The following is a 27,190-nucleotide window of genomic DNA, read 5'->3' on the forward strand; positions in this document are numbered from 1 at the left end:
CCAGGGTTGGGAACATGTGGTCTGTCCATGAGGAAAGCACGTCATGTCAGACATTCACACAACTGGTCATTACAACCACTGCATATTATTTTGTTTAGTAAAATTACTTCAAAACAAGTAAAACATGTCTAACACTTGGCTGAATATTCTTAATACTCTTACAAAATTCTTATAATGAGAAATTTTAGACGCTTTGACTTAATTTAACATAATTTAACCTACTAATATATAATTTTTAACAATGATGGTTACTGTTTGGGCAGTCAGGGCAAAAAAGCAAAATAATCAATTACTGGCATTGGTATGAGCCACAGCAATGTATTAATTATTAGTGGTCATTACTGGCCTAGAAAGAAATTTCAATAATAAGCCATAATCAAAACACCTCTTGCTTTTGAAATATCTGATGATCTACCATCGTTAGACAGAAATGAACAGACAGCGCTGTTCAAATATGAATGCTGATCAATCTATAATTCATTAGGCCTTTTTTATTTCTGTCAGCAAAGTGAAAGCTGTTCAAACTGTTTGATTTAAAGCTGCCCTCATCTGCTCTCGGCAAGTGACGGCACAATTTCCACGTCACTCCACGTTTTCATCTCACCACCGTGAACATTTTAATCCCCAATTGAAAATGACTCTAATGCTCCAGGTCAGACAGGAGCGGCTAATACCTCCAGGCCGCTGGGTGACAGCTCAAGGGCACGGAGCCTCGTAAACTGAAGGTGAATCGCAGGCGGTGGGGGTCTGGGGGGCTGTAAAGGTGCTGACTCGGAGGGAAAGCCCAGAGATGGCTGAGAAAAAACACCCGGCCTTGCAGTATTTTCTCAAAACATCATATCAAGCTGTGTAGACGATCGATCTATATCTGCTTATCAGAGGTGGACCATTGTGGATATTGAAGTAGCAGTCACATTTATCATCTCTCAATGGTGAAACACTGACCAAATAATCTGATATTGTTGGGCAAAGTGTAACTGAAGACATTTTTATTTTCCAACCTCTGTTAACTGAGGTAAAAGAATTTGCAGATAATGTTCCCCTCAAAGTGTGTTGAGATGATCAACAAAAGATCTAGTGGTGCATCATGTGTCTCGGAAGAAACATGTGCTGGCCTCTTTTAGCATGGTAGCATTATGTGATAAGGGGAGACCAAGTTCCCACACAGTCCCAACTCTCAGGACCGGACAGACAATCCCAACTCCCTTCTGGGGTTCTACAACCATTAGAAGGGTGGTTTCTCAGGACACCTAGATGATCTAAATTCTCAACACATTGGGATAGAGCAAAAATGTGAACCATCTGGGGTTCTACAACCATTAGAAGGGTGGTTTCTCAGAATCTCCAGACGATCCCAACTCCCAATGCATAGGGATAAAGGAAAAATGTAGACCATCTGGGGTTCTACAACCAATAGAAAGGTGGTTTCTCAAGCCCTCTTAGATGATCCCAACTCTCAAAACATTGGGATAGAGCAAAAATGTAGACCATCTGAGGTTCTACAACAATTAGGGTGGTTTCTTGGGACTCCTAGACAATCCCAACTCCCAACACACAGGTATAGAGCAAAAATGTAGACCAGCTAAGGTTCTACAACCACTAGAATAGTGGTTTCTCAGGGTTCCCCAGATGATCCCATCTCCCAATGCCTTGGAATACAGCAAAAATGTACACCATCTGGAGTTCTACAACAATTAGAAGGGTGGTTTCTCACAACACCTTAGATGATCCCAACTCTCCACACATTGTGATAGAGCAAAAATGTGGACAAACTGAGGTTCTACAAAAACCAGAATGGTGGTTTCTCAGGGTCCCCTAGATGATCCCATCTACCAATGCCTTGGAATACAGCAAAAATGTACACCATCTGAAGTTCTACAATCATTAGAAGGGTGGTTTTCCCAGGCCTCCCTAGATGATCCCAACTCTCAACACAGTGGGTTAGAGCAAAAATGAAGACCATCTGAGGTTCTACAACCACCAAAATAGTGGTTTCTCAGGGTCCCTCAGGTGATCCCAACTCCCAACACACAGGAATAGTGCAAAATGTGGACCTTCTGGGGTTCTACAACAGTTAGAAGGGCGGTTTCTCTGGCCCCCCTAGATGATCCCAACTCTCAACACACTGGAACAGAGCAAAAATGTAGACATCTGGGGTTCTACACTCATTAGAGGGGTGGTTTTCCCAGGCCCCCCTAGATGATCCCAACTCTCAACACACTGGAACAGAGCAAAAATGTAGACATCTGGGGTTCTACACTCATTAGAGGGGTGGTTTTCCCAGACCTCCCTAGATGATCCCAACTCTAAACACCTTGGGATAGAGCAAAAATTAAGACCATCTGAGGTTCTACAACCACCAGAACAGTGATTTCTCAGGTCCCCTCAGATGATGCCAACTCCCAACGCATAGGGATAGAGCAAATATGTGTACCATCTCGGGATCTACAACCACCAAAATGTGGTTTCCCAACACACAGGGATAGAGCAACAACATGGGAAATCAAGAGTTCTACAAACACTGGAATAGTTCCTTGCGACCCACCAGACAGTGCACTTTTTTGCTGGGTCCCAAACACACTGAAATCGAGCAAATACCTAGACCAACTGGGGGTCCCCGAGGAGCCATTGTTCCAGTGCTTAAACACATTCTTATCATATAAGGCAGAATGATGGCTTTGTCTTTGAAACACATCACTGTTTGTTTGCTGATAGCATGTAAACAGCCATTGCAAGTCTCCTTTCAAAGCTGACCAGGCGATTTATTCAGGTAAATGTGCAATCAATACTAACTGGGAAAACTGCAGCACCAGCGAGCAGCAGTGTTTAGCTAAAGGTCAGAACAGCCTGTCTCATCATAACCTGCGGTTTTCAGAATAAAACATTTTACTTGAATATCTATTGTAGAGTTTTCTCATTTTTGCGGATGTATCTTTAGGCAGCAGATGTACTGTCTTAGGCATCTGAGAAAATGGTATATAAGGCTAATTATGTGGGCATTAAGTTACTTTTAAAAAAAGACACTAACATGAAAATAAATACAAATAAACAATCCATTGTTATCTGAAGTGTGTAAGTGTTTTAGCATAACCGTTTAAGGAAGTTCAATATTTACAGTTACCATCAAACCTGTGTTTATCTGTTCATACAACTGATCATGATATAAAGCACTGCTGTCATAAGAAAATCTCACAACTTTGCTTTTATGTAATAATAATAAGAATAACAATAATAATAAGTAACTGTTTTCCACAGAAAAGCAAACAGAGAACAGCATGTTACTAGCTTAGGACAAAACAAATGAGTAAACCCCCTGGCAGCCAGGAGTCAGGCCCACAGAGACTGAGCATCCTCCTCCGTGTTGGGCCTGGCGACCAGCCATAGCTGAACCCAGCCCTGACCGCGGTGCTGCTGAGTGAGGTTGCCGACAGGCAGGGCATCCCCGCCGGCTGCTGCTTCGCTGTGACAGATACAGTCTCCGGCTCCAGGTAATTAAAGCAGCGCTGTTTGGAGAGCCCGGGGTGCTGCGTGTATGTGTGTGCGTTGGGGGTGTGAAGGGGGGATTCCTCCGTGCCTGCCCTGGGGCCTCCACAAACCCCAAATGCAAAGAAGCCCCAGCGTCCAATTTGCTCTCATGAATATTAAGCACAGGAGACGACAAAGTTAATGGACCCCCGCTCATCGCCAATTATGTAAAGATGGTGAAATCAGTGTGATGTAGAGAGAGAGAGAGCAGTCAAACAGCAAGAGAACCATCAGAAAACGACTCACTCTCTCTCTATCTCCCTCTACCACTCACTCTCTCTCCCTCTTTCTCCCTCTCTCTCTATTCTCCCTGTACCCCTCTCTCTCTGTTTCTCCTTCTATCATTCACTCTTTTTTCTCCCTCTACCTCTCTCTCCATTCTCACTGTACCTCTTTCTGTTTCTCTCTCTACCACTCACTCTCTCTTCCTCCTTCTACCTCTCTCTCTCTATTCTCCCTGCACCCCTCTCTCTGTTTCTCCTTCTATCATTCACTCTCTCTTTTTCTTTCTCCCTCTACCTCTCTCTCTATTCTCCCTGTATCTCTCTCTGTTTCTCCCTCTACCTCTCTCTCTCCTCCCTCTACCTCATGCTTTTTTACCTCTCTGTCCGTACCTCTTCCTCCACCTCTCATTCTATTCTCCCTCTACCCCTCTTTCTCTGTATCTATTCTATTCTCCCTCTTCATCTCTCTCTCTATTCTCCCTCAACCTCTCTCTCTGTCTATTCTATCTCTCTCTATTCTATTCTCCCTTAACCTCTCTCTCTCTCTATTCTATTCTCCCTCTACATCTCTCTCTATTCTATTCTCCCTCAACCTCTCTCTCTATTCTCCCTCAACCTCTCTCTCTATTCTCCCTCAACCTCTTTCTCTATTCTCCCTCAACCTCTATCTATTCTATTCTCCCTCTACATATCTCTCTCTCTATTCTATTCTCCCCCAACCTCTCTCTCTATTCTCCCTCTACCTCATGCTTTGTTTTTCCCTTTATCTCTCTCTCTCTGTTTCTCCCTCTACCTCTCTCTTCTCCCCCTCTACTTCTCTCTCACCCCCCCGCTCCTTTCGTCTCTTAAGTGAGACAATCTGAATATCATCTAAATGGCAGCGGAGCAAATGCTCATTTACGGCGTCCCCGCGGTCGCGGTAACGAGATCAAACGGCTGCTGCAGATCCGAATCAATTACAGCGGCAGGAGGATGTTGACATCTGAATCTGCACTGAGATGAGGAAGTGTTTGGCGGGAGCTAAATGAGCCTCCCTCAGCCTCCGCTTGCCCCTGAACCGCCGGCCACTAATGCCTCATCAGCTCACGCTCCAATGGCCCACTGTGCACCATGAATATATGAATTGATACACACTTGATTTCTCCTCTTGGGTAACAGATTGTTTTGGAACATTGTTTTGGAACATGATTGCACTGACACTTTGTTTCTTTTTTGTCTAATCCCTGAATGGAAACATTCGTAAGAAGAACAAGTGACCTTCTCTTCTACCTGTTGATCTCACAGAAGTACCCACAGAAATCTGTATTTAAAGTGCAATAACTATATTCATGCAATAATAATAACATCAATGCAGTTATTAAGGATGCACTGCTATGGGAATTGTCAAGACAACCTTTAAAGGGCGGCGGTGAGTGCCGTTTGTTTATTTGATGTTTGTTAATGACACCTTTAGAGGGCGACGGTGAGTGCCGTTTGTTTATTTGATGTTTGTTAATGACGTCTTTAGAGGGTGACGGTGAGTGACGTTTGTTTATTTGATGTTTGTTAATAACACCTTTAGAGGGCGGCGGTGAGTAACGTTTGTTTATTTGATGTTTGTAAATAACGCCATTAGAAGGTTGCGGTAAGTAACGTTTGTTTATTTGATGTTTGTTAACACCTTTAGAGGGTGGCGGTGAGTAACGTTAGTTTATTTGATGTTTGTAAATAACGCCATTAGAAGGTTGCGGTGAGTGACGTTTGTTTATTTGATGTTTGTTAATAACACCTTTAGAGGGCGACGGTGAGTGACGTTTGTTTATTTGATATTTGTTAATAACACCTTTAGACGGCGGCGGCGAGTAACGTTTGTTTATTTGATATTTGTTAATAACACCTTTAGAGGGTGGCGGTGAGTAACGTTTGTTTATTTGATGTTTGTTAATGACATCTTTAGAGGGCGGCGGCGAGTAACGTTTGTTTATTTGATGTTTGTTAATGATGTCTTTAGAGGGCGGCGGTGAGTAACATTTGTTTATTTGATGTTTGTTAATAACACCTTTAGAGGGCGGCGGTGAGTAACATTTGTTTATTTGATGTTTGTTAATGACGTCTTTAGAGGGCGGCGGCGAGTAAAGTTTGTTTATTTGAGCTCGAGCTGTTTCGTTGTCATTTGGGAGCTACTAAGTATGGACAGCTAGAAAAAAAAATAGCTAATCAGCTAATTTGTCCTCCTTAGGCCTGTAAACAATGAAAAGAAAAAAAAAGAAAAAAGAAAGAAATAGTTTGGTAAAATGACAAATTTAGAGAAATTTCCTCTTACCGCAAAAATAATGTCCAACATTTGCTTCTTTTGTTTTGTTAATGTAGCTAAAACGTAATGGAAGCTTATACCTCAGCAGTTAGCACTGTGCTAGCTACATGCCTAAGTCATAACACATTTCCCTCAAACCATTTTAAGCTGTTGAGTAAGTTGCTGAGTCAGAAATCTCTAACAGACCTGCTTCTGTTGTTTCTGACACTGTATGACACTGTTCTGTATAAAAATGGACGAAGTGTAGGTACAAACAGTAGCGGCAGCCATGAACTGCAACCTGAATGTTGTACTTTGTAGTTTGTAAGATACAAGCTTCTGTTACTTGTTAGCTACATTAGCCTCGTAGCTCCAGTGCGTAGCTGAAGAAGCGGGAAGGGAAAATTGTGTAAATTAGATTTTTCTTCACTGCAGTATTTCTTTAAAAACAGAATAGAGCCCAATGGTCCTGAGGTGAAATGTGATTGTGGGTCACATGACGAGACTTCACTGCCCTACGCTCACGGCTACTCACTGCAGCTTCAAAAGACATGCCCTCTCTCCCTCTCTCCCTCTCCTCTCTCTCTCTCTCACCCCACCCCCATCCCACCAGCCTCACAGGCAGATCTACTCCATCTTCAGCTTGGCTCTGCAGCAGTGCATCCCCCATCCAACCCCACCAGTGATAATAATAATAATAATAATATAATAATAATAATAATGGATTGAAATAGATGAATGGGGTGAAGTAGGTGATTCTAATCAATTTAACTAAATATAATATAAATTAAATTAATAGGGATAAATTAATATCACCATATATAAAAAACGCAGAGACCAAATCTTGCTGATTAAATAAATATTCACAGTTTTTTCTTCAATAACATCTGCTATTCTTTATACCAAGTTTATAACCTTGTGGTTACCAAAATACTTTCAATTGTTCACAAAGCATCTGTTTTGGTGTCTATTTCAGTCTAGTTGTTATTAAATTACAATTATTAATATGACAAAAGATTCAAGTGATTCCAAACGTTTGAACTGCAGTCTATAACAGAACGCTGTTCATAATTCTGCTTGACTCATTGTGGTAAATAGCCAGTTCCCTCTTACACTGATGCAGCACTTTCTTTGATTCATGTTATTTAAATAGACATTTACAAACCTAAATGCCAGTGTGGCCTGTGAACGAGCAAATACTGTTATTTATTTTGTGGCTATTAGAAAGTACAGGTCAAGTGTGTGTTTTACATGTTCATATAGCCCACACAGCTAAATGAATGGCCGTCTTTAAAAGCTCATCTCGGCACACAGCAGTATGTCAAAATAATATTGACATTAATTATTACTTTCTCAATAATAAATGAAAAATAACTCAGTGTTTACAGATATTAAGTCAATATTCTTAAAAAATAAGGCATTTTGAGATACTAAGGCAGTTTCAATAAAACCTGTAATTATTTTGACATACCTACTCAATATTTTTAGTTAAAATGAACTTGAAGTTAGAATTTTTGAGTTTCGTAAGTCTATATTTCAAAACCATATATTTTAATATTCATTAATTTTTTACATTAATAAATGAAAAAATAAGTCATAAGTATTTCAAAACACCACATAAAATTTTCGAGAAATTGTATTATTGTGACATACTAAGTCAATATTTTGAGAAAATAAGTCATTATTATGAAATGCTGTTTCAATATTAAGAGAAATGTACCCACTATCTTAAAATACTAAGGCAAAATTTTAAGATAATTTGCATTATTTCAAGATACAAAGTCAAAAAAGTTTGAGAAAAGTCATTACTTTGAGACACTAAGTCAAATTTTCAGAAAATGTCATTATTTTGACCTACAAAGTCAATATTTTGAGACAATACGTCATTATTTCAAAATACCAAGGCGACATTTTGAGAAAATACATTATTTTGACATACTAAGTCACTATTTTGAGAAAATAAGTAATTATTTCAAAACGCTGATTCAAAGTTAGGAGAAAATGATTTATTATTTTGAGATACTAAGTCAAATTTTCTAAAAATGTCATTATTTTAACCTACAAATTCAATACTTTGAGAAAATAAGTCATTTCTTCAAACCATCAAGTGAACATTTTGAGAAAATGTATTATTTTGACATACTAAGTCAATATTTTGAGAAAATGAGTCAATATTTCAAAATGCTGATTGAATATTAGGAGAAAATTTTAAAAATTTAAAATACTAAAGCAAATTTTAAAAAAATTAATAAATAAAAAAAAAAATCTGAATCTGCTTCAAAACCTCCTGACCAGTGCACCTCTAGTGCAGACTGTATCGTCCAGCACTACATGGAAAAACACAGAAGGCTGCTGAGCTGCGGGACAGTCAGGACACTGTTTTCATCTCTCTGATATATTACCCCAGAGACCACCCGTCTGACACAACCATAAATCTTCCTGATGGACACTCTGCAAATTGGGGCTCTATGCAGAAGAGCCGCATGCAAAGAGAGAGAGAGAGAGAGACTATTTTAGAAGAACAGAAGAAGCGAGGTTAAAATAAAGATTTAAATGACTCTTTTCCCTTTAAATCCATACATTTTCCATTCTTTTTCCCAATTTTATTCCTGCAGCAGTCCCGGGTCATCCCTCTTCACGCTCCGCTAGCGGCAGCGGAGGTGAACGGAGCGCTACAGAAAAGCGAGGCAGCCAAGCATATGTAAATGTATTCAGAGCATTTAGTACTCAGGATTAATCGAATTATAATTTAATCATCTGATCAAACAGCAATTAGCATAATCACTTCTGGGGACAGGCTGATAGAGAGGAAATGGAAACATAACAGACCCAAGGCTAGCAACACTTTAATGAGACACTGGCTGGCATCTCCGATAATGTTGCACGTTTCTGGGCGTTGAAATTCGGCCCTCTTTAATAAAAAACGCTCGTTTAAATCCACACTCAGCCGCACGCTGTTCAGCAGCCAGCCGCCACAATCACAACATACAAAATACAAGCCCTTCAGCACTGGTCAGATTCTGTGCTTTGAGTGTAAAAGGGCACAGTGTGATGATTTTTTTTAAGTAACAAAAAGGAAGAACCAATTGTCACATTAAAGAGAGGAAATATGAATTTATGCCTTTTTATGATAAAAAGGACAAGGTTTTAGACCAGGACTAGGCTTTTGGTCAAGGTTAACACCTTTTTAAAGTAGCCATTAAATGCAATGTCTGCCTGTTTTGGACAAGGGTTCACCAATACTGCTATACAATACTGGTATTTTATACATCCAGCCTTGGCAAATTTCAACCAGACATACACTGTGAGATTTTTAAACACACAGTCACGAGCACTTCCCCAATATGGGTGGACACATGTAGGCTGGCTAAACGGAGGCAAAATATTCAATATTTATATACCAAAGTCTGTATATCCGACTTTACACCATTTGACTGACTAGAACTGCGATGAACAAACGTTAATACGTTGATTTTTTAAACCACATTTGTTAAATAGGTTGTAGAGAGACCGTATTGTCCTACTGTGTACATCACCATCAGTGTGTTTGCTCAGTACTCAGTACAGTGCATGTTATTTTGATTGAAACAGCTTTATTGATCATTGTTCACAGGCAGAACTGTCTGTAGGGGCTGGGTTTCACGGTCTATTCAAATGTACAGTGTGAACAAGATGTCTGGCTTTAGAGGACATTCAACTACAGCTCAACCAGCCAGCCAAAAGACTCCAACAAGATGTAAAACTCCACAGATGTGATTCCCGCTGTTGCTGTTGCTTAAAGATACGGATGAGGATCAAAACTATGAAATGTACTTTTTTACAGCTGTACAGAAGCTCTTTTCTGATGTTCTTCTCCAATGCTACTCAAGCCAAGATAATTAATGTAGCATAGTTAGCTAATGTACACCATTTAAATTGAGTTTGATTTAATGATTTAACTGTTAAGGTATGTTACACTCATTTACACTGACAACTAATTATTTCTTAAGTACTTTAGTAAGATATCAGAATCAGTACCATACACTCTTTCAATCACGTGACGCTAATGGGATGTGCCAACGTCATCAAGCTAACTAATTGATAAGATGATATGTCAGCAACAAATTTTTGTTATCAATGTTGCATGAACATCAAAATCGAGTGCTCTTGTTTTTCTTTTTTTTTTTCAATACATTTCCTTTGTCTTAAGGCAGAGGTGCCCAATCCTGGTCCTTGAGATCTACCACCATGCAAAGTTCAGATTGAGCACCCCCACCTTAAGGCCTCAGAGTAAACAGAGGTCATCCTGCACCACCTGACCATGTCTCTGACTGCCAAAAAGTAGCAACCCCTCTGCCATCCTCACTCATCCTTTATTAGAACCCACAAAATGCAGTCCAGCAGCAGTATCCGGATAAACTTTGGCCGGATCCCATTTACACTGTTCACTAAAATGCGTCCTTGGTGTGACCAGATGAGACCCGATTGTACTTTCCCCACATAAAAAGCACATAAAATCATATGTCATTTTACTTTTGTTTACTCTTTTCCCAGTTTTGATATGATGGGCTCAGATTGAGAGAATGCTGTTGGTTCGGGAATAAATTCAGTCTCGCATATCCTCCATCTTTCGTTTCTTTATTTATTCTCTCACCTGCTCATGTTTTCGTTTGGATAATGAAAACACATTCTGTTTGCACTTGCGTTAAATGTGATCAGGATCCGTCTCGTGCCTACCTCCAAATGCGCTTGATCCGATCGTAATCTGGTCACAAAGCGCAACGGTGGTGTTTACACCTGGCTTTTCATGAGGTCAAGTGAAATCCGAATCTGATCCGATCACCAAAAATGCACATTAATGTAAGGTGTAAACAGACCTATAGAGTTACAGTGTGTACATTCAGAGAAGGAGTAAAAGAGAGACAGAGACTATAGACAGACCAACTTGCCCAACATTATTTTATTCACTGTCAATGCTGTGTGTTTTGGCTTTGCCACAAATTAAGATAGTGGACAGACAACCTTTATTTGCTTGAAGGGCAAAGGTCAGAAAAGGTCAGCAAGCTATATATGATGGCCAGAGTTCAAGTTTCATAATTATATATATATATATATATATATGTGTGTGTGTGTGTGTGTGTGTGTGTGTATATATATATATATATATATATATATATTGTGGTACATATTGTGTATTGTGAAAATGTCTTAAAATATCATAGTATTAAATTTTTGCCATATGGCCCACACCTAAATATACAGTATAAAGAGGACACCTACAGTCGTATGCAAAAGTTTTAGCATCCCAGGTCAAATGACATGTTTTGTTGAGTTACAAATGAACACATCCTCTACTGAGAACACACTTCTGCACATTTTAACGCACAATTACTATTTATATTCTAGATTTAACATATTGAAAAAAATAAAACTTACAAAGTGGCCTGTGCATGTTAAACTCAATTAAAAAAACACTAAATTAAAAAATGGCAGAAAAAGGCCATATTTAAATTTGTTCCCTGTACAGCAGGGGTCTCAAAGTACTGGCTGGCTAGTAAGTCAGTGACCAGGCTTCACTTATTTATTTTCCAGGCAAAACAGCCATTAAGTACATAATACGTATTCATCAGCATTAGGAAAAAAAGCAGGAAACATATATATTTAACAGAAAATTCTGCAGAAGCCTCAACAAATAAATATAACTTTTTTCAGCATTCGATGTGTCCACTCTTTACCTTTATTACAGCTTCCACTCTTTTCAGGAGACTCACTTTCAGTTTCTCAAAGAAATCTGCAGACATGCCTCCATAGTTCAGTCTCAGAAGTTGGTTGTATTTTATGCTTTTCACTATCCAAGTAATCCAAACACACTCAGTGATGTTGAGGTCTGGACTCTGGGGTGGTCAGTCCATCGTTCAGCTTCTTTGTTTGATGTGTCCGTCTCCTTTTCTGAGTGAGGTTCTTCTTGACAGCTACACATTCTTTCAGACCCATAGCGCTGAGTCGTCGTCTCACAGTGGAAGGATGGACAGAAACACCTGTGGATGTTTTCAGATCTGAAGCAGCTTGATTTCCTCCTCTCTCTCAAAGATGAAAGCTTTAAGTGCTGTTTATCTGATGGGGGCAGTTTTGGTGTCTACCAGGTCTTCCAGGTGGTTGTTAGGAGCCCCATTTTCTCTGCAGCTTTTAATCGTTTTTTTGTACACCCGTTTTGGAAACTCCTGTTATTTTCCTTTAACTTTACGCAAGTGGATTACTTTACATCCATTCTCCTGAAATATCTCCTGAATAATTTTTGAATAGCTGTTTTGACTGGAAGTGAAATAAATGAGGGGGTGGTCTCTGACCTTCGCACAGTACTGTATGTATTTGTATTACCTGACTCCAGTCCTGCAGGCCTAACCCAAAAGCCCCACTGCTCCACTTCTGCTCAGAAATGTCCGACTGCAATGTTTGATTTAACCAACTACAGGACACCTGCAGCGCTAAAAAGGCCCGTAACTGTTTACATAAGAGACAAGCATCGCCAACAAGCTGCTTCGCCGCAGGATGACAGAAGAGTTCTCATTAGTGGACTGCATGTCCTCATGCCAACGAGGCAGGCTTATTCTGCCAAGTCATCAAAGCAGCAGATAAATACTCCTGAAGCCCACGCGGCTAGCCCCGTTCTGTCAGCCCGCCACAGAGCCCAGCATATTTCCTCCGCTTTTTCTAGGCCAAAGTGACACTAAGCCATGTCGGTGGAGAGGGATATGAAGGCTGACAGCCTCAGCTAGCCCCGGCCCACCCGCTCCGGGGTGACTCCGTGGAGGAGGTGCTGGGATGCACTATGTATTTTCTTTCGATGTGGAATTTAAGCTCGTTATGAAAAGACGGTGGCTTAGGGTGACTTGAAGAGGAGAACAAATACATAAAAAGTACATGATTTAACAATATTTTTGAAGCTCTTTATTTGTGAGAAGCCCTTCTTATCAATATCTCAAAATCTCTAGAAATACAGGCTTATTATTCACTCATTAATCATCAAGATGTACCACTATTAGTCACTATTTTTTCAGTAAATACTATACAATTATTATGTAAATGATGGTTATGAGAGTGAGGAATATACGCCCTCACATTTTAAACCTGAATTCCACTAATATCTCAATTTGTCTGCATAATTCAGTCATTAAAATTAAAACAGCCACTCAGAGTATTTCAGTGTGAAATAGAAACATATTGACTCTGAGCTCTTTACAGTAGTGGTGATAGTGACCCAGGGTCACAAAGTCTACAACACAAATATAGCCATTTTAATTACTATCCAAAACCACCAGTGATTGAAGCATTTCACATCAAAACACTGAATGACTGATCACATCTTAAAAGAGAATTCCACCAATTTATAAAGCGTTCTGTATTATTATTGGTGTGGAATGCTTCATTCTAGAGAAACTTACTGAGTTAGAATTGTTTACAGTGGTGCTGAATGGAACCAGATGTCTGACTAGCTTAATACCTCTAAAAGCTCCCTCACAGAAAGTTGTCAAAGATGTCAAATTAGCGCTGAGCAATTTGGGAAAAATATCTCAGACCGATATAGCGGTTGTGATTCAAATGCGATTATTCTCCTTTTTCGCCAAGAACACCAGGACATCCATCTTTTCAGACTTGAGAAAAGTCCTGCCCAGGTAGCAGACAGTTTTGGGCCAATTCCAGCTTTCCTACCTGAGTGTCAGTTGACTACTGGGCAGATGTTAGGCATGTGGACCAGAATAGGACCAGATGCTGGATAGTTTTATATAGTTCTGCTTCGCGTCTACATTTGTGGGCCAATTCTGGCATGTATGTTGAGGACCAACAATGCAGTTGGGCCAGATTTGGGCCACATTCATTAGTTCGACTCATTTTACAGCATGTGGGCCGGATCTGGGCCGAGGACCCAGCCATATACTGGGCCAGAACAAACCCAGACAAATTTTGCTACCTGGGTGAGCACTGAATGTACTGTGCCAGGCTTCCAGTTCCTAAACTTTGGGTTATTAGGCTAAATTTCCCCACATAAAACTGTGAATAATGTGGGATATAATAAAATTGCACCTCTTCCAATTTGAAAATTGCACTCTTTCAAACTACGATTTCCTTACAAAAACAATAAAACGTTCAGCCTTACGTTAAATGGTTATGAATACGCTGCCTGATGTCTGAGATATTGTTTTATGGTAGTTCTGAGAAAGTTTTGGTCTAAAATGTATTTTTTTAATCCATTAATGGTGGATAGGTACATTCAGGGCATTGTGAGACAAAATAGTGCCCAAAGAAAGCTTATTTTTTTCAAATTTCTTATGTTTTACCATAATCAACATTACATAGAAAAACTCAGAAGACACATGTAGGTTCACTGCATGGTAAATAAAATGGCTAAATTATATAGACGTCATGACTTCTGATTTCTATCACCACCACTGTACAGAAATCTGCCTCTAAGTTTCTCTACACTGAATATTTCACATCAAACTACTCTCAACGACTTTATTTACATCTCATCTTAATGACTGCATTATGCAGATATTTTGAAAAATTGGTGGAATACCCCTTGAATTATTTAATAATGCAGACGTTTCAAATCTAAAATGACTCATTAACAATGATGTTGTTAATAATAAGCTGAGCTTCACCAGAGTTTATTAACAATTGGAGCATCTGCAAATGAGCTAAAGAGATAAAAACAGCCAATAAAGTGTGTTAATGATGTTAATGATGGTTTGAATAGTGGTGTTAGACTGTTAATGATCCACAGAACACATGATATCAAGCAGTAAGGCTGCTGTGCATCCTAGCAGACGTGCAGCTCAGTGCAGTGCTGTCCTGAGCTTGACCTTAAACAGTGGACCTGTGGACGTACCTCTTAAACTGAATGACCACACAGAAACAGAGATGAACTGGTACATTATCTATTACAAGGGATCTAAGTTATTAAAATATTTACCAATTCACACTGGAAATCTTTACTACTGTATACTTTTCTAATCAAATCCACGATCTAGATATTTCTGCACATGTTGAGTCCAAGGACAGATTTTTTTTTTACATTTTCAACCTACGCTTTGCCTTTATTCACAGATGTAGTGGGATGTAATAGCAGATAGATCAGGCAGTACATTCCCATCATAACAGTGCAGAATGTAGTACAAATGTGCAAATATCATTTATTTGCTTCATCCAATTTACTTCATTACTAGTACTGACTGGAAGACCACATTCTTGACCCTTTTAAAGGGGAATTCCAAAGATTTTTCAAATTTTCCATATAATTCAATGGCTAAGATGTAAGCAAAGTCATTCAGAGTGATTTGATGTAAATTTACAAATATATATGAATGAACATTATATACACTGACCAGCCATTTAAAACCACCTTCTCGTATCTACACTTTTTGTCCATTTTATCAGCTCCACTTACTATATAGGTGCACTTTGTAGTTCTACAGTTACAGACTGTAGTCCATCTGTTTCTCTGATACTTTGTTAGCCCCCTTTTGCCCTGTTTTCTAATGGTCAAGACCCCCACAGGACCACCACAGAGCAGGTATTATTTGGGTGGTGGATCATTCTCAGCACTGACATGACGCTGACATGGTGGTGATGTGTTAGTGTGTGTCCATTCACTGTCCACTCTTTTAGATACTCCAAGCTTGTTGGTCCAGCTTGTAGATGTAAAGTCAGAGACGATAGCTCATCTGTTGCTGCACAGTTTATGTTAGTCCTTCATCAGCGGTCACAGGACGCTGCCCACAGGACGCTGTTGGCTGGATATTTTTGGTTCTCAGTCCAGCAGTGACTACAAGGTGGACCAACGAGGTAGGAGTGTCTAATAGAGTGGACAGTGAGTGGACAGTGTTTAAAAACTCCAGCAGCACTGCTGTGTCTGATCCACTCAGACCAGCACAACACACACTAACACACCACCACCATGTCAGTGTTACTGTAGTGCTGAGAATGCACCCAATACCTGTTCTGTGGTGGACCTGTGGGATCCTGACCATTGAACACATTGCACAGGGTAAAAGGGGGCTAACAAAGTATGCAGAGAAACAGATGGACTACAGTCTGTAACTGTAGAACTACAAAGTGCTCCTATATAGTAAGTGGAGCTGATAAAATGGACAATGAGTGTAGAAACAAAGGGAATGTTCTTAATGAAGTGGCCAGTCAATGTATATTTATATACACATATACATGTATATGCATGGATTGGCATCAAACTAGCATGACTGAGGAAAAGATCAGAAAGATTCCAAAAAGTTTTTCCCCATAAAGTTACCATTTTGGAGATAGGAGGTTTTGTTCTGACAGTGATGTGTGGGTTCACTGGTTGTTTTGGACAGTAAATAAAATGGCTACATCTGTGCTGTAGATATGACCCCTGGTTCCTATCAGCACCACTGTAAAGAAATCAATAAATCATTTCACATCAAACCACTCTGAATGACTTTGTTTACATCTCAACCACTGAATTATGCAGAAATTGGTGGAGTTCCCCTTTGAGTCACTTTAATTCATAGGACGTGAATATGTTTCCCAAAAAAGCAGCATATCTCCTGCCTTATATTCAAATCATAACAGTATGTCATGTTGTACAGATCTGTTATTTGTACCTGTCACTCTCCACAATGCAAACTCTGTAAACTGGAACAGGCTAATGTGTTCATTATGCAGTCTGGAAGTCATATGCACACGTTTAATACAAGCCACAAATTCACTCATATTTGCCACCAAAGCAGCATATCTCACGCTGTTCGTGTTGCATGTGTAGAGTGATTAAAATCTCTCTGTGACAGCTTCATCAGGATCAATCAGTCATCCCTGCCCGCCTGCCTTTCCATTCTAAATGAGACGCCTAAAGACTACTGACAGCCGTTCAGCCTCTGCGCATGAAATCTTTAATCATTAGAATATGTCGGCCCCTCGTGAATTAGCAGGCACTGTCACGTCCGTCCTGCGCTGTGAATAAGTAAAGCCCGCAGGCTGCACCGGTAAACACTGACGTTTTGAAACGTGCACACGAGGGCTGCGCGATATACTGTTTGTTAATCAATACTGCAATACTAGCCTTTCCAATACTACTACTGATATGGAAATTCCGATATCCAATCATAATTTTAGTGGAAAATTGAACATTTTTGGAAAAAAAACCTGATGCATAAAATGTGCTGTAACTTCTGCCCCATTTTTTCCCAAATATGTAAATTTCAGCAAAAAAACAGCAGTTGTGCATTAAAATGTGCAGAAGTGTGATCTCTGTAGAGGACGTGTTCACTTATTTTCACTTAGAAAATCAACAAAACATGCCTCACATGCTCTTGCACACGACTGTATACTGGCAACGGATCGGATTACTTGTATTGTGCATGTAAACGGAGATTTTCATCGGATTGTTGAGCAGAGTGAGAATAAACACCTCAGTCTTAATCTGTAATCGGAATGTATTCAATCGGATTGGCAAAAATCTTTGCATGTAAACACAGCCAGTGTCAGGTGTGTCTCTGAATCGGCTACTTTTCAGAAGAAGGAGAACATCATTCTTAACCTAAATACACCTCAAAACAACAAGAACTTATCTCTTGTCATTCTGGAGCAGCTCTATTATACAGAAGTGCTGATGTTCTCCACTGATATTACGAAAAAATACACTCTTTAAAAAGATGGTTCTTCAAGGGTTCTTTAGTAAAGGAAGTGGTTCTATTTAGAACCATTACAAGCTTGACATTGTAACAGTAGAAGAACCCTTTTTGGTTCTGTATAGAACTATATACAACACATTCTCCATCAATATGAAGAACTATCTCACCTTGCCAAGAACCATTTAAGCATGAAATGGTTCTACATTCTTAAAAAAGATGGTTCTTCAAGGGTTCTGTACACTCTTAAAAAAGATGGTTCTTCAAGGGTTCTTTGGTGAAGAAAATGGTTCTGTAAAGATCTGCATCATGAAAGCGTTCTTCAGAATGATGTAGCATGTGCTGTAAACAGGGTTCTTCTATTGGTTTTTACATTGTAAAAATAGAAGAACCTTTCTTGGTGCTATCTAGAACCATCGACAGCACATTCTCCATCAAACTGAAGAACGCTTTCACAATGCAAAGAACACTTTAATCATGCAAAGGGTTCTTCAGGTGTTAATGGTTTCTTTACTAAAGAACCCTTGAAGAACCATCTGTTATAAGAGCGTAGTAAACAAAATGGTTCTATATAGAACCATTAACACTTGAAGAACCCTTTGCATGATTACAAGGTTCTTTGCATCATGAAAGTGTTCTTCAGAATGGAACGGTACAAATGGAGCTCTGTTGATCAAATGGACCCAGTTTGAATGTTTTTTTTTCGTTTTAAAGCCCTCATTTGAGCACAGGTAGTCCTTCCCCCGCAATGAAAGATGGTTCTTCAAGGGTTCTGTACACTCTTAAAAAAGACGGTTCTTCAAAGGTTCCTTGGTAAAGAAAATGGTTCTGTTAAGAACCATGAACACTCAAAGAACCCTTTGTATGATCACAGGGATCTTTGCATCATGCAAGAGTTCTTCAGAATGATGGAGCATGTGCTGTAGATGGTTCTATTTAGAACCTTTTGGAAAAGGGTTCTATATAGCACCAAACAGGGTTCTTCTATTGGTACAAGCTTGACATCATAATAGGAGACCCCTTTTTGGTGCTATATAGAACCATCTACATGACATTCTCCATAAAAGAACCCTTTGATCGTGCAAAGGGTTTGATGAGTGCTCATGGCTCTATGTAGAACGTTTTCTTTACTAAAGAACCCCTGAAGAGCCATCCTTTTTAAGAGTGTATACAGAACACATGGTTCTGAATAGAAACATTACCTTTACTAAGGAACCTTTGAAGAACCACCTTTTTAAGAGTGAATACAGAACACATGGTTCTAAACAGAAACATTCCCTTTACTAAAGAACCTTTGAAGAACCATCTCTTTAAGAGTGTAAACTGTTAAACTGTTAAACAGTTCTGCGATTTTCATTTAGCAACAACATTTATTGTGATATTTAGAAATCTAACCTCAATACTATCACTTCGCTTGTATCGTGCAGCCGTAACGTTAACGCACCTCAGCCAGTTCTAATGGCTTCAGCTAAACGTTCTCTTATCGTACATCAGAGCAGTGCGCTGCCCGTCTGAGGCTCTGCCCTATATTTGCACTGCTTATTAGTGTCCAATTGAGTGTGCATCAGATTTGCCCCGTGGCGCCACCTTGCAAAAACATCATCATCCCCCGTTAGCCCGGCCGTCTCTCCAAGGATGAGGCTTGTTGTCCCAATTAGGGCTGCGTTTTAATCGAGACACAGCGGCGAGGGCACTCCAAACGGAGAAGAGCCCTTCAAAACAACTCTCCGCGATATTACATGCAAAAGCTTCGGCTGTCCAACACCACGGAGCAGCGCTCGGAAACACACTGCAGTCCAATGGAGCGTGAAAACAGCCCTGTTACATGGGGAACATCCTATTCAAAAGCACCTCTTGATGGAATAGATGGAAAAGTGGCAAAATTGGGCAAAAGAAATCACATCAGCGTGATTAGTGCAAGAGAATTTGATTCTAAAAGGAGATAATATTACTTAATCATACTTAATACATAACCAGTGATGTTAATTAAAGGGCCAATACTATGGAAAAACACATTTTACTTGTTTTTTTTTTACTATGAGTGTGACATACTATGGAAACACGGTCTTAAATCTTACTATTCACCTCCTCCATATATCAAAACAGCTTGTTTTGAATTCATTGGGTCCAACAAGTCACAAGTCCAACACATATAAATATACTCATTTATTCAGCATACAGCAGTTTGGCTCCACCCATTCACCCTGAAGTTTTGAGTGTTTCAGCCTGGACTTTTTCTTTTCTCGTTTTCTGTATGAGGCAGGGCAGCCAATCAGAACAGAGTTCATTTACATATCAGTCTTAAAGGCACAGTGACGACAAGAGCCTAAGGCATAAAAAGAGGTTGAAAAATGGTCATGAAGAAATGAATTATGACCGTTTTTGGTGTGTAAACCCTCACAAATGTCAGAAATTGGCCTAAATAATATATTTTTTAATATTGTAGCATATGGACCGTATTTTTTTTTCTTTTTTTTGGGTATGGAAACAATGACATCCAATTTAATAATTTAAAAATAAACCTGAATTTTCAAAATTAATTAAATCAATTAAATTGAATTTAAATTCAAGTCAGTTTAAGCGATGACTTAAACTGACCTCAGGGGAAAAAATAAAATACACTGTAGAATATGAGCCCTTTAATCACTCTGATTAAGGCGATCTCATAGTAATATTTCACCCCAATACAAAGCCATTGAAACTACATCATCATTCTGATTTAAAGGCAATGCACGCTCACAAATGAAACCCCCATAAATTCATTTTCCATATATATATATATATATATATATATTTATATGTATATATATATATATATATATATATATATATAATGTGATTGTATTAAAATTTAACATTCCTTATCGGCCAGTTTTATTATACATGTTTGCAAACAAGTGTGTGACCTTCTGCAGTGAATATTTTCCCTGTAAACCGGAAATCTCTGTCAAACTGAAGGTCTGCGCGCGCTGTAGCACTTCCGGGGTCACCTGCCGCGGACCGCAGCCTCGCCAACACAAGAGCCACTGCACCATCCATCGTCCATTACAGGGGTTTCCATAGAGACCATGCAAGGAGTGGGCTGTGTACTCAGCCAAATCATGAAAGCTGCATTTTGTAAGGCATCTACAGTAGGCTTGCACACTCCGGGGAGGCACAGCGGCGCAGGCCGTCGACCGCAAAAAAGAGGAAAAAAAATAGAACAATTAACTCTTAACGTGCCTTCGGAGTAAATGGAACGGTACAAATGGAGCTCTATTGATCAAATGGACCCAGTTTGAATGTTTTTTTTTTGTTTTAAAGCCCTCATTTGAGCACAGGTAGTCCTTCCCCTGCAATGAAACGTCACTAAAACGATGATCAATTGACCGTTATGTCCATTCCATTATGTCAATAGCAAAACCCCAATTCATAGACCTGCATGGAAACAGAGGAAATGAAATGTGACCACCAGACATGGACATTTCTCTGAACGTGGAGGCTTAAAGGCGGAAAAGACGCCTCTCCACACGTGTCCATCATCGCTACGCTACATCCTTTGTGCTAAACAACCACTGCTTTCGTCCGCCACTCCAGCCCTCACACAAAATGGTTTTCCTGTCATCTTCACTTGATGCATCGCCATCACCGTCTTTAAAACCGTCCTACATCCATTCTCCCTATAAAAATCTCCTAAATGCCCCCATTTTCTCCCTGGTTCCATCCCACCCCCCCCTTTACCCTCCCTTACCCCCCACCCCACCCCACCCCACCATACACACCCTTCTTGATTTAGCCCAGCAACCAGGCACCCCTCTCTCAATGTCTCTCCATTTTAAATCCACGGCCACATTTCGCCTGTTTGTCGAGCGTTCGCCCGAAGCTCGGGGAGGTCACTGGGATTCGCATTCGGGAAAATCAAGATTTGGTCCCAAACAAATAAATAAATGAATAAACAATCAATAATGATGAAGTGCTTACTAGGATTTTGCATTGGGAATTTTTTGCCCCCCTTCAACGGTTCACCATTTCTACTTGCAACATGGCGCATGTGACGCCATAAAAACAGAAATTTTCCTTTTTTTTTTCCAGCGGTTGTTATTTTCATCCGGAGAGCACGGTTTGGGTCACTTTTCTGGCCATTTGTTGCATTTTTTTTCCCTCACAAATTAAATGCATTTTTACTGTCCCACACAGTGCACTAGTGCTTTAATGCAATTTATTAAATTATTGAAATTAGCACATTTAATTCTCTACTACAACCTGCAGTGCATTTGCAATTTCCCAGAGGCCAAAAGTAAGAGACTAAAATGTGTACCAACAGCCTTGATTTACACTATTTTATCATTTATTTAACAGCAGAACGTATTGACAAGTGCAATTTGCATAATCATGCACAATCTAGAACCTTGCAAAAAAAAAGAACAAACAAACAGGGCCCAAAATGAAAGGTTAAAATGATTTCTGCCAAATTCAATTTAGCTCTAGGTGCTCAGAAGGAAAAAAGAGGGATTTCGCAAAGGCTTTTTCTCCCATTTCACACCACGCAAGCAAGAATTCAGATGAAAACATGCACTAGCAAACAGCTTTGCTGCATTGTGGGTAAGCAAAAATTGGATTTTCAATTTGAGCCTAAAAGGAGGGGAGAAAAATATGCAAAATGATGCAAAGTTAAATGCATTTCACCAAAGTTAAATGCAATTCACCTTTATGGACGTGCTCGGGGTGCTTAGAGCTCGTGTGCACTGAAACTGGAGCAGCATGCAGCACGAGCAGCTTCTCCCTTTCAATTTCACACCAATAAAATTTCAACAAAAATGGGGAAAAAAGGACAAATGAGCTCACCATTCAAGATGCACTGGAAAAAGATGATGGCCAATATCCTCATGCCCCGCTCCTTTCAATCCCCCCAGCCAAGATTTCGTCCTCTTGCCACCCACCGTGCACTTTTTTTTCTCCTTAAAGTTTCAATTTTCTCTCTTTTTTTTCTTTTCCTGCAGGTTTTTAGCGTCTTCGGTTTATGGGGTTACAGCACGCGCATGTGTAGCAGTACCAGTCTGCCTCTCTCTCTCTCTCTCTCTCTCTCTCACTCTCTCTCTCTCGCTCTCCAGCACGATGAAGCCTCGCGCAGCTGCAGCACTTCACGTGCCTCCGTGTCATGCAAAGCAAAGTAATAAAAAAAAGAAAGACGGAAGAAAAAAAAATATGCAAGTTAATCCGTTCGCGCGCACTCCAAGCACGCGCCGGTCACGATCATGTCAAAACTTTTTTTTTGTTCCTGGAAAAAAAAGACGAAAAAAATCAAGAGAGGAGAAAAAGTGGTGGCAAAAAAAGAAAAAAAAGAAAAAAGAAAAAAAGGGACGTAGCTGAAAGGCAGCAGCCGTGCATGCGGAGCAGAGGCGGAGCGGTGGTCGTTAGCTGCGCGCGGTGAGTCCCTCTTCGCTACCTGCGTTCAGCCGCGTGCAGCAGGCAACCAGCATCTTCCTCCCCTCTGCTGCACCGATCACACTGCTCCTCACTCACTCACTCACTCTCTCTCTCTCTCTCTCTCTCTCTCTCTCTCAGCCCCCTTCAGCTCTGAGCAGGGCGGAATAACCCCCCCACCTCTCTCTCTCTCTCTCTCTCTCTTTCTCTCTCTCTCTCTCTTTCTCTCTCTCTCTCTCCTCTGCGGCTGCTCTCCTTCGTCCTTGCCTTAAAGGAATAGTCCGGCGCTTTTCTTGCGAAAAGGTCACTTTTCTACTTTTTTAACCACTTTTTTGTTTTTGTGGACTGTATTGAAGCCCAGGCTCCCAAAAATAACTCACTGTATGAACTTAATTTAATTTTTCCAGCACATAATTTCCCTTCAGTCGAACAGAGTCCGTCAGTAGCCGCTAACCGGCGGTTATTGATGGACCTGACTAACCAGGGCCCAACTTGGGGGGAGGGGGATCAAAAGCCTCGCGAATAAATTAATTTTGCTTTCTAATTTCGATACTTTCTGATATTCTAGAAATAAATAATACATGACTGCGTCTTCCATCATAAGCTCTGCTTATCCACTGTTGTTTCCTTGATCCTTGCCACCCCCTTCTGAAAAATCAAAGTGGTTTGATCCGCAGGTCGACCGTTAGTTGCTGATCCAACTCTGACCGGTTAAAACGAAACTAAACTCAGGATTGAGTTTGGGAGGTAGAAGAGAACCAGAAAGCAATAAAATAACAGCAAAAACAACCCGTTTCAGAAAACAGGTGAGTCTAAAGTGCCAAGAGGTAAATATGTTGTAGTAACATTAGCTTACTAGCTGTTAGCCATATCTTTGGCGATTAGCTAGCTAGCTACATTGGCAGGCATGTTTATAAGAAGCACGAGCTAAAAAAGAAATACAGGATTTGATTCAATGCAGGTTTTTAAAGAACAGGTAATGTTTCTGTGATAATAACCAAACAAAGTTAGCCTCAGCCCAGCAGCTGACCTGTAAAACTTACTCTATTAGCTCCAGAAGCCGCCACAGTCGCTGAGGGAGAGACAGCAGCGCCTGATGCAGCTGAATGAGACAAGGTGAGCTCTCCAAAGCAGGTAGATAAGAGGTTTTCCAACCAGTAAACCACTTGTTGAACAGTTTTAGTAAAAATTGCAGTAAATATATATCAATTTTTTTTAGTTTTTTTCTTTGAATTTCACTCTAATTACGTAGTTTTGAACCAAGTTTGAGTCTAATCCTTATTAAAGTACAGCAAGGTTGAAGATTCAAAACACGTTTTCTTGCTGTCAGCCGTTAAAACCCTTACATATATATCAACCGACCTCATAAAGAAATACAACATAATATAAATACATTACTTTTTTGAAATGTTCATTGTTTGTGAACTAGTTACTGAAAGACAACGCAAACAATTTATTTAATGTTGATGTTTTCAGTTTGTAAGTTAGACATCCTTCTTGATTCAGTTTTTAGTGCAATTCCACCTCATGAAAGAGAAAAAAACATTACATTTTATTATTTTGTCAATTATATGTAATTATGTCAAAACAGTGATTTCTCAATGTTGAAATTATGACATATTTTCTGAATATTTTGACTTAGTATCTCAAAATAATTATTTTCTCACAATTCTAACCTGATATCTTGAATCAACGACCTGGTAACTAGAAATAGTTGCTTACTTTTTATCATGTTTTAACAGTCAGTCTATATTTTTATAGAAAATAAGTAATCACTTCGACATAGTAAGTAAAAATATTGAGAAAGCGAGTCATCACTTTGACATGAGTCATAATTGTGAAAAAAGAAGTCATAAATTAAAGATGCAATGTCAAAATTTTGACATGCTGCTGCCAGAAAAAACAGAGAAAGAGGGATAAAGACATTTGTCGATGTTTTCAGCTTCAGTAGTGAAATCGTAAACATGTACTTGTAAATTAAGATAAATAAAACAGGGCATGTGTGATCTTATAACTCGGCTGGGACTATTTTATTGCTGCACATTTGTTTTAAATGTTGTGGGAAGTGATGTGCTGTCCTCTATAGCTAGTGCAGCTATGGTAACAGGTGAACAACAATTTAATATAAAAAAACAGCGAAGTGAATAAAAAACACTTAGCTGTGTTTGTGAAGTGTGTGCTTCTAAATTAAAATAAAAATCAACTTCTCGTGAGTTAGAAACCCTGGTTTAGCGCTAATGCTACAACACAATGCCCTTACAATAGGTACCGCTTTGTGGTAAAACCTAATAAAAACCTGGCACATGCAATCTTATAACTCGGCTTTTATAGCTGCACGTTTGTTTTGAATGTTTTGGGTAGTGATGCCTTCCGTAGTGGAGGAATACAGCTAACTGACGTTAGATAGTACGTCATGCTAATAGGTAACAAGTTACTATTAAAAAATGGAGTGAAATAAGAAACAGCAGTTTTTGTGAAAATGTGAGCTTCTAAATAAAGACAAAAATTATCTTATCTCTCACGTTCAATCTTGGGGCTTAGAGATTTTAGGTGAGTTTAGAAATTCCAGTGCAGAGCTAATGCTACAACATAATGTAATCAAATAGCTGTGCTGCCTTCCAGTTTTTATGATTATTTTGAATGCAAAATGAATGTAGTTCTATGCCATGTGGAAGCCTGTGAGATAAGTTTGTTCTGTAATTTATTTCATAAGCTTATATTAAAAAAACCCATCAAAATATTAGCTGAGCATATATTTTTAATATATTTTATAAATGATATTTAATATTAAATATTATAATATAAGCTCTGAAAACTCAGGAAAAAATGAAAATATGAGGTTTTTGTTATTATTTATTTATTTATTTTTTTTTATCATTGGACTGTTCCTTTAAAGGGTCCATATCATGGAAAATTGAATATTGTGCTTTAAGTAGTATGTAAACATCATTAAAGTTTCAAAACATACCATTCATTACCCAGCCCATATATGCAAACTATATTGCATTTTGAATTCATTGTTTCTTTGTGATGTCAGAAGAACAGACTCGTTTACATATATCCACCTATTCAGCCTATAGCAGTTTAGCCCCGCCCATTCACGCTGAAGTTATAAGGAGTGTTTCAGCTCCAAGTGCTGTTTGAGTGAAGCTCAATACAGGACAGCTCAGTCTTAAAGGAACAATAACAAAAACAGACTGTTTAATTCTAAGGCCTGATTTACAAGTCTTGCTTTTCATTTCGGCGCCCATGTTAACTGGTCAGTGCTTTCACACAGGCTGCACAAGCAAAGCGGCAGAGCATCCCAGACACCACACTGAAGTGGCGCAGTATTTTGAAAATAGACCAGATGCCAATTTTTTCATCAAGCAGCAAAGTACACTGAAATATTCATGAAAATCAATGAGAATTGAACAGAAAACAACATACAAACTTAAAAAATGCTGTTTTTAAATGGAATTTAATTCATGACAAAATAACAGTTAAACGTTTTGTTTCCCAGTTGGTCTACCAGGCTTGAAACTTGCCTAATCACATGTCAGACTGCTGTCAAGGATAAACAAACAAAGTGTGCTCTTTTATAAATTATATTTTTATAGAGCAGAGTGACTTATTGACTATTTATCTGTCTGGAAAAAGGAATGTCTGTATAACTTTCTCACTCCACAGCACAAGACCACGTATATATGAAAGACCACGCTGCCGCATCACTCACGCCACGCAAAGGTAGCATGTGTGAATCACGCACAAGGTGTTAAAAAATGAATTATGACCATTTTTGTACATAAATGCAAACAGTTGTTGCGAATGATCCGAAGAGCAAAAACAACATACAGGAAAAGTGCAGGGATGGGCCCTTTAAAGGTGGAGGGATCGCTCTGCTCAGGAAGAGATGGACCAGCTGTATCCATCAAGCCTGAGCAGTCACATGACCTCGTACAATATCGCTCCCCTGTCAACAATTTCCATTACAAGTTTAGTGGAGAATACAGGCTTGCGTAAGGGCCGTCAGACAGTCTGCTTGTATGGGCTTAATTGGAAGATATCAGATGATGTGCTTTCGCGTGTTTGCTGTATAATTCATGAGCCCCGAGGGGGTGCGAGCATTTACATGGGGCTTTAAG

General features: G+C 39.4%; 1 protein-coding gene across 1 annotated transcript in view; it reads right to left on the reverse strand.

Moving 5' to 3' along the window:
- Positions 1 to 23,193, reverse strand: part of dscama (Down syndrome cell adhesion molecule a) — a 156,378-nt gene extending 133,185 nt beyond the window's left edge. Inside the window, exon 1 of the mRNA XM_036595644.1 lies at positions 22,488 to 23,193. Coding sequence (XP_036451537.1) covers positions 22,488 to 22,530 — 43 coding nt within the window. The 5' untranslated portion in view covers positions 22,531 to 23,193. The remainder of the gene's footprint in view (positions 1 to 22,487) is intronic.
- Between the last annotated feature and the right edge of the window lie 3,997 nt (positions 23,194 to 27,190).

Source organism: Colossoma macropomum, unplaced genomic scaffold (assembly GCF_904425465.1).
Source record: "Colossoma macropomum unplaced genomic scaffold, Colossoma_macropomum, whole genome shotgun sequence".
Classification (NCBI taxonomy): Eukaryota; Metazoa; Chordata; class Actinopteri; order Characiformes; family Serrasalmidae; genus Colossoma; species Colossoma macropomum.